This window comes from Pagrus major, chromosome 2 (genome assembly GCF_040436345.1).
Source record: "Pagrus major chromosome 2, Pma_NU_1.0".
NCBI classification, from domain to species: domain Eukaryota; kingdom Metazoa; phylum Chordata; class Actinopteri; order Spariformes; family Sparidae; genus Pagrus; species Pagrus major.
Genome location: NC_133216.1, coordinates 10,304,513 through 10,316,261, shown reverse-complemented (window position 1 = coordinate 10,316,261; position 11,749 = coordinate 10,304,513). Strand labels below are relative to the sequence as shown.

Sequence of the window (11,749 nt, the reverse complement as noted above, 5' to 3'; positions counted from 1 at the left end):
GACACAACATGATGTTGTCATGTTGACAGAAATGATGACTGGAAGCCAAATGGGATCACTGTTCGACCAGCATGACAGTGAAATCAGGATTTCTACCACATCAGGTTTAATTTGCATGCCTGAGTTATTTATCTACAAAACTAGCACCCAATCTCTATTTACAATGACTTAAAGTTGGACCTTTTATGTAACATAAATGTGAAAACAGAGACTGAATAGAATTAATTTGTTTATATGGTACATTTATTACAATACAGTACACGTGGGAAGGCTGTGGACAAAGCAACTCTACTTTCTTAATTAACTTATATGGACATGATAAACATAACTTAAGAATGCATATTTGTATGTATGAATATTTCAAAAGCACATTTTGGCTGGGAACATTGAGTGCACGATGAGCCAATTTTAGGAAGGGAGTCAAAATTAGCAGACTAAACGGATAAAAACAAAAAAAAGAATTAAGGCAATTATTGTCAGAACTCAACAAACAAACTGTCCTGATTAAAACAGCTTTTGCATGTCTTTGAAATTGGTAAAAATTTGTCTCGAGTCATGAACGTTGAAATCCCACAGTGGTTTGTAGATTCCCAATTACAGGGACGCAAATGAAAAGCTTCTCTCATTTCAGCATACCGCCAATGCAACATAATTACTGTCAGCACTTTTACAGAACAGACACAGCCAAAGAACATGACATTCCTTGGCTCGGCAGATTGTGTCCTTCTCTTAGCTCCGCTCTTAGCAGTTTTATAGCACTGCCAGGCTGAATGTGTTTTATATCCAAAAGCACAATGTTGGTTTTGGTTTAAAAGCGCTCACTGCAATTGGCCTGAACTCACAGGACACAGAGGACATAATGAAGCATATGCATTATAGTAGCTCTGCAATAAATACTGTTGTACTTTGTATTGTACCACATCATTCAAAATAATGTGTCATGTCATAAAGTCAGTAGACGGGCTGAGAAAATAGCCTGAGGTGACCTTTAACGACCTTAACAAACTCAAAAGTGTGCAGAGTTCAAACTAAGACTGTGGATGGAAGAGAGATGACCGGTTCTTCTGTCATACAGTGTAGATAAAAAAATGTTGTCAGGTGTTCTTGGAAGAAATGAAGAAAGAGTACTATAAAAAGATCAGAAGGCAATCCAGGCACAAATATAACAAAAACCCGTCAAACAAGAAAGGAAATATTTAAAAGCTTTTAACATGGTCGCTAAATCATTTAAAAAAAATAATTATAATGTGTTTTCACCACTTGGGTTACAACAGGAGCCCCAAAATTGGATGTTTTCATGGAAAAAGTGAAAGGTGAAACCAAGTCGTATGTTCCCTTTTATCCAGCGAGATAAGTTAAAGTTGTTTCTTCTTGCAGTATTATCTCTGCCAACAAGGTTACATTTTCTGTCAGTGTGTGTGTCTGGTGGGAAGTTAAGTCCTGGGCTGAGGGAAGGATTAGTTTTTGGTTGGCAGAGTAGCCAAAGCAATGAAAAAGCCTTGTGAAAGAGGATTTTTAACAGACTTCTGAGCCATCAGTTCACCAGTACCAAGCACACAACCACAAGGCTTTCCCCACTTCCAGATTCTCCCATATACTTTTTTTCAGTTGTGTACCAAAGATAATTTCATTCTCTGACTGGTAAATACTGTAATTTGAACCAAAGAGCAAAATGTATACTGTGCAATGAAATAAGAGCTTAAATTGAGAAAACTAGGCACCACAAACCAACTTACACTGACACCGCAGGGTTAAATTTAAAGGAGACCTATAGAGAACAGAATCACGCCCCTTTCAGTGGACCACCATGGGACCTTATTCTGGAAAAAATATGTATATTAGTGAATGGAGAGAGACAGATATTTTTTTGATCCTAGTGTTTCCTGTTGGATGTTTTTAAGTTTCAATTTATATAAATAAATATTCTTTCAAACTTGAGAAAGTCGAAGTTTGTCATAAAAATAATGAAGTATAAGACTGTGATAGTAGATAATTATAAAGACTACGCACCCAACAGTTGCATAAGTGACGGCGTTTGGTTGAATGGTCACCAAAGCTGTGACTTAAACATTGTAGAGCTGGTCCCGCAGAACTCACACACTCTCCTTTCACATAACTGCTGTTGTCAGTACGTCCAGTTTTATTGTGATTTGTACCTTTGTTGATACTTTTTCTGTGCCGAGGCAGCGGCCATGTTGGTGTGGTGACTTATGTTGAGCCAGAGGATGTAAACTAGACAATATTTTATAATAGCTTGGCATGTAAAAGTTGATTTAGCACACCTGCTCTGTTGTTGTTAGCAGGATTTGGTCAGGCGTGTGTGAGCTGACCACTCAGAGCAGACCCGGGGGACCTTAAAGAGACAGGAGCTAAAACAGCCGCAGCACTGGACGATATGAGAAAACTGATGGGTTTTTTGAGCATTAAAGCATGTAAACTTAATTTAGTAGTAACCCAAAATAAAATTATGAAACTGAAAATGAGCATATGTCTCGTTTAAAGCCAGGGTAGGTGTGGGACATACTCAATACAGTGAAGAAAAATCCACACTAATGTTGAAATATGAGGACTGGTGGTAAAGAAATCTACATTTGAGGAAGCCAGGCGTCCCCCTTCAGCCAAAATACTGCTCCCAATTCCCCATTTATTACAGTGTTGTGAATCTATCACAGCACACTGTGACAATCCATTTAGCACTTTAGTGACCTGTTTTTAAGTCTGATTGAAAATGACAAAATCACAGTGATAGTCGGCATTGGAAAGGCTGTAGGTAGGTATTTTGTGGTCAGGCAGACAGACAGTCTGTTAAGCAGAAAACACTGAGAGGGAGGAGAGGAAACGAGACACTGAAATAATTGTGAAGTGTAATTTCTCAACTAGTGCACAGAATACAAGCAATTTGATGCAGACACAAAAGTCTTGTAATGACAGCGACTTGGTTGCAACATGTTTTTAAGGTTGGCAAAGACATGCTGCTTAAAGAGGAGACATTGTAAGCTTGTCTCTCAGTACATGCAACATTGTGTTGTGAATTCCTCATGTTACAGAGACAGTGCAGATTATATTGTAATGACTTACTCCTTGATAAGAGATAGTGGATACTTAAGCTATACTTAAGATGTGATATTCATGTATTTCTTTGTGTTTATTTAAGAAACTACCATAAGTATGTACAGTTTATGCCTGCCTATAATTATGTTACCGTCCTACAACAATAGCAGCCAACACATTATCCATTTACTTATACAGAGCTGAATCTAGACACATTTGCTCCAATTAACTCTTCGGAAACTCAACTGTCTTGTATCATTGAGGTTGGAGAGTTGTTATCTATATCTCTACTGGCCTGTAGTTGCCATGCTTGACATCAACCAACTGATTGAGATCTTTTTTAGGCCTTTAAATCTTTTGTTTAGAAAGACGTGTTTAAATTTAAAGGGACTTTCTAATTCCCCATCACATGTGATAACATTTACTGCTAAAAGAGACATAATATGCTCATTTTCAGGTTCATAATTTTATTTTGGTATAGTACTAGAATAGGTTTACATGCTTTATACTGTCCAGTGCTGCTGCACTGTATTCCCCCTCTGTCTGAAATGCTCTGTTTTAGCTCCTGTCTCTTTAAGGCCCCCCACCTGAATACCCAGTCTGCTCTGATTTGTCAGCTCACACATGCCTGACCCAGCATCGCTAACAACAACAGAGCAGCTGCGCTAAATCAATTCCACTAGGCATAAATTATGCAATTCTGTGACATGGTGATGTAGCGTGATGTCACAAAGTCACGGAATTAAAGGTGTGGCTACTGACGACGTGTTTGATGAACAGCGTTTTCTGTGGGAGAGAGGAGTTTTTGTTTGTGCGGACTTTGACCTTTTTAACTTTCAAGACCTTTTACATGCACAAGAAGACATATAAAACACTGAAGGAAAGACAAAAAGATGAAAAAACATAACAGCTCTCATTTAAATGAACTAATAAAACCATTTAAAAGTGATAATAATCAGAACATTTCTCTTTGTTTTAAATCTGAGGTGGTTTAGAGTCTGGTCTCATGACCTCGCTATTTTGAAAATCCAGGCTACATCCATAACTTGCCATCATTTTTTTTTTATGATAAATGTAATACTTACTGAAGATTACTTAAATTCACTGCTCCACTGCTGGTCAACCAAAATAATAAGGTGGCGCAGCGATGATTCAAATGACCACCCCTGTGCAGTCATATTAGCTTTGACCTTTCTGTTGCATTACTGCTTCTGGAGAAATCCAGACTAATGAAATCCTTTTTGAATCAGAAATGACTTCATGTTACAGTGAATCACAGACTCACCAGTGACAGTCTGATATGATGCAAGAAGTATTCACCTGATCTTTATTCAAGGGAGTATACAAACACAACTAAGCTCACTACACGCAGTCCTTTAACAGACACAACTGATAAAATCCATAAATGGATGAAGTAATGGTTTAAAATGGTTTGTACCTGTCAATGTGGTCTGGCTGCTCCAGGAACCTCAAGCTCCTCAACTTTTTATTAACTTTTTATCAACTTTTTTATCCAATTTGCAGCAGTTCAGTCATTACTAATGACTCAAGGAGAACATTGGATTTTTTTCTGTGATTATTTGGGAGATTTACTGATTATCCTTTTTATGACCTCGATCCTTTTGTGTTGATTCTGAGAAATGATCACTCAGCTCTTTTGTTTTGATGTGTGCACCCTCTCTCTCTCTCTCTCTTCATTGTGATTCGCCTCTCTCTCTCTCTCTCTCTCTCTCACTCACTCTCTCTCCTTTATCTTTATCTGGGACTCCCCCTCCTCCTCCTCCTCCTCCCCCTCCTCCCCTCCTCCTCTTCTCTGCGCCTCAAAAAGCGCGATCCATGGTGCGAAAGCCTTCTTTTCTCCGTTTTCCTCCAGGATGGCATTCTTCAAATATCTTCGCTCTGTTAAGAATGAGCTTATCCTCTTCTCAGCTCCATTTCTTCTTCTTCCACTGCCTTTGGTGATCGGGACCTCGGTATGTAACTGATTTGGGATGAAACAATAGATTCAATTAAACTTTGTCACAGTGCTGAAAGTGGAGAAAATCAACATTTTTGCGTAAAATATTAGAAATGCTGCATCTCTGATTGTTTTGTTTGTTTGGTTGGTTGTTTGTTTGGTTGTATGTTTGGTAACATGCACATTCAGAATGTCTTTAATTTACTTCTTTAAAGTTAAATTAGAGAAACATTTCATCTCGTGGTCATGCACTTTTAGCACATGAATGAGCCAAATTCGCCGCGCGCATTCATTCAGCGCGCCATTGACATTTTTTCCACGAGCTTTTTTAAATGAATGAGTCTGATCTGTGCTCTCCTGCACCTGTTGATGCGGCTCACAAGTGCGCAGTGCACTCTGGAGCAAATTGCATGCGATCTGTGCAGTGTTGCCTGAAGCAGAGGCTCTCTGAAGTCCATGTTGTTTTAACTCCTTGTTGTTAACGTGAAGGGTCATGTCCAGCGTGGGAACATTGGGCTCTCTCCACGCTGCTACACACATGTGACATAGGGAGATGCACACAGGCATGTACGCATGTTATGATAGACGCAGACTGCAGCCATGAACAAAGGCTGACAGAGAGAGAGGTCTCAAACTTTTATTGTTTGCCTGCAAAAACCAAAGACAAAGGATTCAAAATGCACTCTTTTGACTGAAACAATGCTTCAAAAGTCTTAATAACACAGGCTGCAGGGCAATAAAAGTGACAAAAGAATATGTCATGTAATAATAATACTTCAAGGGGTGTTTGGAGCGCTCATAGCTGTGATCTTCTTGGCAAATGATCAGGCAGGTGACCAAAAACAATAGAACAACAAGCGCACTTATCTTCACCCTTTGAACCATAATAACATCCCATTAAAGATTATGTAATACCACTCCCTGAAGCTGTTTTTACACCTTGCATGGCTCTTGTGTTTGTGAGCCATTATGTTTTACGTGTTTTTACGCAGGAGGCAGAATGCGCCTATGTAATCATCCTGATGGCGGTTTACTGGTGCACAGAGGTCCTACCGCTGGCCGTGACGGCTCTCCTCCCGGCCCTCCTTTTCCCCTTGTTTGGCATCATGCAATCCAAAGACGTAAGTAGAATACCTGGAGAGTTTTGCTCAGTGAGGGGGAATTTCTGCTGACACACGTCTGACTCTGTGTGCCGTCTCAGGTGTGCATGCAGTACCTGAAGGACAGCAACCTGTTGTTTGTGGGGGGACTGATGGTCGCAGTCGCCGTGGAGCACTGGAACCTGCACAAGCGCATTGCCTTGAGGGTGCTGCTCCTTGTCGGTGTGCGTCCAGCGCTGTGAGTGGCTCAGATGCACACCTCCACAGCAGACTCTTTCTTTATGATTTACAATTCTGAAGCATATCTTATCAACTACGACTTCAAAAACACCTGATATAGATAAAGAGAACATAAAGGGGGCACCTCTTCCAAGCCAAGGCCACTAACAGTGTTTTTTTTTATTATCTTCCTTGCAGTTTGATGTTGGGTTTCATGGGTGTGACAGCCTTCCTGTCCATGTGGATCAGTAACACCGCAACCACAGCCATGATGGTGCCTATTGTCCAAGCAGTGCTGGAGCAGCTCAACAACAATGAGGGGGAGATACCTCAGATCCTCAGCTCGGACGAGGAGGTCCAGACATCAGACACTGACAGCAAACAGCCTCCACAGACAGAGAAACAGAGTGATGGACAAGGTGAGACACGGTCACCTTCAAGTAGAGCCTGTTTGGCGAAGAAAACACACAGCTCTTTTCATTCCTTGCTCTTTGTTTGAAGGCTCGACGGTGGTGACTTTCTTAGATGCCACAGTGGAGGCTACAAGGCTTAATGAGGCAGCAGAAAGGCGGAAAATGTGTAAAGGAATGACCCTGTGTGTTTGTTACGCTGCCAGCATTGGAGGAACCGCAACACTGACAGGAACCGGTCCCAATCTGGTGCTCATGGGCCAGATGAACCAGTGAGTGTTTTCTCAAGGCATTAATTAGTCACGTTATTGCTCTCAGTCTTGTTCCAAAAATAGATTTTTCTTTAAATCCCTTTTGTTATTTTTCTCAGACTCTTCCCTCAAAACGGAGATGTGATTAACTTTGCCTCCTGGTTCGGCTTTGCCTTCCCCAACATGATCCTCATGCTCACGCTGGCCTGGCTTTGGCTGCAGTTTGTCTTCATGGGATTCAAGTGAGTTTGGTGATGGTTAAAGCCTAATTATACTGACAGAGACTTGACTCAACATCAAGAAACTTTTACCGCATCAGCAGTGTTATTGAGTGCCGAGGTGACACAAAGATTTTTCCCATGCCATCCCTACAGCTTCAAGAAGACCTGGGGCTGTGGGGAAGTGAAGACAGAGAAGGACATCGCTGCCTATAATGTGATCCGTGAGCAGCATCGTTTGCTGGGGCCCATGTCGTTCGGAGAGATAAATGTCCTGGCTCTCTTCATTCTGCTGGTGGTGTTGTGGTTCTCAAGGGACCCAGGGTTCGTCCATGGCTGGGCCACAGATATCTTCAACGCCCAAGCAGAGTGTGTAGACAAAACTGTTCTTTTTCTAACGCTACACCAAATTTCTGTGAATGATTTGCTTTCATATCTTAACCAAGTTTGTTCACTCCTCAGGTACGTGACAGACGCCACAGTGGCAATCTTCATTGCCGTCCTTCTCTTTGTTCTGCCCTCTAGACCCCCACGTTTCTGTCTGAGGAGGACTCAAAGTTTTGACACAGGTGAGCCATCAATCTGGGAGAATACAGATCACATGTCGTAAAGTTATGATACTGACATTGAATTTAATGGATCTGTAGCCCCCCATCAAGCTGCTGGCCCAACTCCACCTCTGCTCACCTGGAAAGTTGCCCAAAAGAAGTTACCTTGGGGCATCGTCCTTCTTCTTGGAGGAGGTTTTGCTTTGGCCAAGGGCAGTGAGGTAAGTGACAGAGACACTCGTAGTGTTAACGTGAAACTGGGCTGGGAGTTTGCACACAATATGGTATGATTAATAATGTCTCCGAAGGGGAAAGTGTGGTGTTGGCTTCATGGCTGGTTGTGTGTAAAGGTGCAAAAGATTTTCATGACATCAAACCTTCTTCTTCTATACTATTTATGTTTTTTATTGTTAGTGGCGGAGCCTGCCACTCATACACAAGGGAAACTCATGTAATCCAGTGTGACTGTTTTTATTTTATCTTATCGGAATCAGACTCGCTAATTACCGTTCGCTTTGCTGTACACTGTAAGTTGTAAAAAGTTGATTTTACTTTAAAAAAATCATTTAACCGATTGCCTCAAAATTACCAAGTAAAGTAGACGAAGTAAAGTAGCAGTAAATGTCTACCTTATTTTGAGGTAATAGGTTTACTTTTTCAAAGTAAGATCACCAGGGCCAAACTGTAACATCTCCTACTGCTTAAAGTTTAAATGTTCCTTTAAAGGTGTGCTATGTCGTTTCAAGAAAGATCTTCATTGACTGATTTATTTTATGCATAAACAAAATAAATAAACAAACTCTTTTTGTTTTCATGACTGAATAAACAGAATAAACAAACTGACCATAAAGGACAACACAATTTCATAGTGTTTCTACTTTGTTTATATTTGGCGGACCCTGCCACCGTTCAAGCTTCAAACAGTGTTCTGGGGACCTTATTTTCCTCTGAGAACAGCTTGTTTATTCAGTTGTTGAATTTGAATTTTGAGTTTGGATTTCTTCTCCAAAACTACAAAGCGCCCCTTGTTTGATTTATCTTGCGTTTTTATGCTGCAGCTGGAACGTGAGTAACATTTTAAAGGCTACAGCTTATGACACACAAACCTTAATTACAGTACACTCACAGTAAATGAGCAAATGTCAACTCAGCTGTTTAGATGAATACTGTGTACACTTCCAGAAGAGACTCACCCTGTCTATGTATATTATGTACATCTCCGTAGGAATCAGGACTCTCAAAGTGGATGGGAGATCAAATGACTCCCCTGCAAAACATCCCTCCCTGGGCAATTGCTATCATCTTATGCCTGCTGATTGCTACCTTCACTGAGTGCACCAGTAATGTGGCCACTGCGACACTCTTCCTACCTGTCTTAGCCTCAATGGTAAGTTCTGAGAGAAAGAGAGAGTAAAATGTGTTTGATGAAAAAACAAACAGAAGCAGAATCTCAGACAGCCCGAGACAGACAATTATGTTTGGCAGCAGTGGTTCAGTGAGGTGAAGTGCTACGTAGTGTAAGTGCTTTTGAACTGATTTCCCCAATTGGAGTCCAGCATTGAAACTACTCCCAGTGGGAGCCGGCCTATTTTCCCTTGTTTGGTTACCCATCTAGTTGGTCATTCAGGCTGAATATGTTTGGTCCCCTTCCCCGGGCCCCTCCTCCCATTAATAACCTGCCAAACACACCAATTCAGTCCAGTGCCTTGTAATGCTGCCCACCCCGCTGCTGCTGAAGAATGGCATTGCTGTGCCCGCTGGTCGAGCACTCGAGAGAATGCCAAAGCTGGGTTGTGAAAGACAGTGCCAAGCAGGGGCATTCAGCTAGACATTAATGGAGAGCGAAGCCAAGTGGGTTTCGCAAGGATGTCCAACCCCCGTGTGAAAATAGAGATAGAAAGAAAAGAGAGAGAAAAAAAGAACATCTGATCAGTTACATGCAGCTGAGAGTGGGGTGATGACACTTTGTGGTAGTCATGGCTTGTGGTATGTCACCATACGTGTCATCCTGTCAAGTGAGTCTTTCTTGTTTGATTTAAACAAAAGATATCAGACAAGACAAAACACTGTCATCGCAGTGACCTGATTTACAGCTCACAGTTTAAGGAAGACTATAAAGTTTGTCTTTTCACTCCTTTGTTTATTTTGAGAAACAGAAATTACTGTGCACTTGTAAGCTTGCTGCGCTGTGGGATATGTAATTCAGCAGCAAATTCCAGAGTAATGTTTTCTGCAACTTAGAAGTCTGCCATTATCGCTACATATGTAGTGCTTTTCTATTTTAGATATCATGACTCAGCCCCAAGCTTGCAGGAATTACATCTTAATTACACCCACCTAATGAGAGTTTTCTCTCCACACAGAATTGCACACATTTCACTCTGAGTTATGAGTCAGTGATTACGGCGGCGGAAAAATAGCCAGATGGAGGAGGTGGAGCATTTTGTTATAAAGGCTATGTTAATCCATGTCTCAGACTGTTGATGCTTTCTGTGTCATTTTTGCAGTCTCAGTCCATTGGGATCAATCCACTGTACGTCATGGTGCCTTGTACCTTGAGTGCGTCTTTCGCCTTCATGCTGCCTGTTGCTACGCCTCCAAACGCTATAGTCTTCTCTTACGGTTACCTCAAAGTTGCTGACATGGTGAGTATTGCAGTGGTTTGTTGGGTTTATTCAGAAAATTATATGTTGAACAGGCAAAGTTGTCACTTTGGGGCAACTCTTACACTGTGAGTGAAACATGTGGGCTCAGAGTCACTCAGTTGTAACCTGAAACAATAAAAAAAAAAAAAAAACGGTAATTTTCTTTCTTGAATCGGATAAGAAGAGTGATAATTACCTTAAGAATTGTTCAGACAGAAAACAAAGCAAAGTTTCGGACATAGCAAGGCTAGCTGTTTGCCCAATTTTCAATTCTTTATGCTAAGCTAAGCCAACTAGCTTCATATCAATGTTTTCATCCAACTTTCAGCAAGAAAGCAGGTATTTCCCAATCCAACTGTTGCTTTAACATCACTTCTCACTCTTCCTTTCCCTCAGGCCAGGACAGGAATAGTCATGAACATCATTGGCATCCTTTGTATTACACTGGCCATCAACAGCTGGGGCAAGGCCATGTTTGACCTGGGCACCTTCCCAAGCTGGGCTAATGTCACCGGGGTGTGAGCATGGTTCTGCCACAGAAGATGATCCACGCACACCTTGCCCTCCTTATCCACAGGTGCCAGACAAAGACCTCTGGTCAGAGCAACAGCACAGGACCACACGCTGGACCGCATGCGTCCGATTGCTGCTAAGAACACAAGCCCCTCAAGGCTTGTTTTCATTGACACCTGAGTCTTGCTTGGAAAAGAAAGTGGTGTGGAACATGATTGGGAGAGGAGAAGTTGAAAAATGACATTAAAATCTTTCTGTTTTATTAGCATTGTATAATAATGAAGTTACACTTCAATTTATTTATATCTTCAAATAGAGAGACTTTATAATACTCCCAGGCAGCCAATTCTAGAAACACCATTCAAGTCCACTCTTTTTTAATGAAGTAAATCACAGGGAGGGTTATTCATGAGTTCTGAGTCATTAGAAATCTTTTACGTAGTTACATGTAGCCATATCTTATTAGCAATGAGATGTAAGGTATAACAAACATATGTGATGCACTTAAGTACATTTTTAAGGTACTTGTACTTTACTTTAGGATTTACATTTAATGCCACCTCTGCTTTTAATTCACTACATTTCAGGAGGTAAATATTGTCCTTTTTGCTCTACTACATTTATTTAACAGCTGTAGTTTCTAGTTGCTTTTCATATCAAGATAATATGACCTATGGTTATAGATTAAACTATCCAACCGCATACAAATTAGCCCCATCTCAACCAGATACTTCATTTAAATTCTGTAAAATAGTAATCCAATAACATTACCTGTAACACTGACAAAAGCAATTCATCTGCCCAAAGCGTACCTTTACTATTTATACATTCTTGTGT

At 40.9% G+C, this 11,749-nt stretch overlaps 1 protein-coding gene across 1 annotated transcript; it reads left to right on the top strand.

Moving 5' to 3' along the window:
• The first annotated feature begins 4,925 nt into the window (after positions 1-4,925).
• Positions 4,926-11,145, top strand: slc13a5b (solute carrier family 13 member 5b). Its single transcript, XM_073487663.1, has 12 exons — positions 4,926-5,024; positions 6,001-6,129; positions 6,210-6,346; positions 6,526-6,746; positions 6,829-7,009; positions 7,108-7,230; positions 7,363-7,575; positions 7,669-7,775; positions 7,854-7,975; positions 8,980-9,141; positions 10,262-10,399; positions 10,796-11,145. The coding sequence occupies exons 1-12, from the start codon at positions 4,926-4,928 to the stop codon at positions 10,919-10,921; spliced, it is 1,758 nt and encodes a 585-aa protein (XP_073343764.1). The 3' UTR covers positions 10,922-11,145.
• Positions 11,146-11,749: the final 604 nt, after the last annotated feature.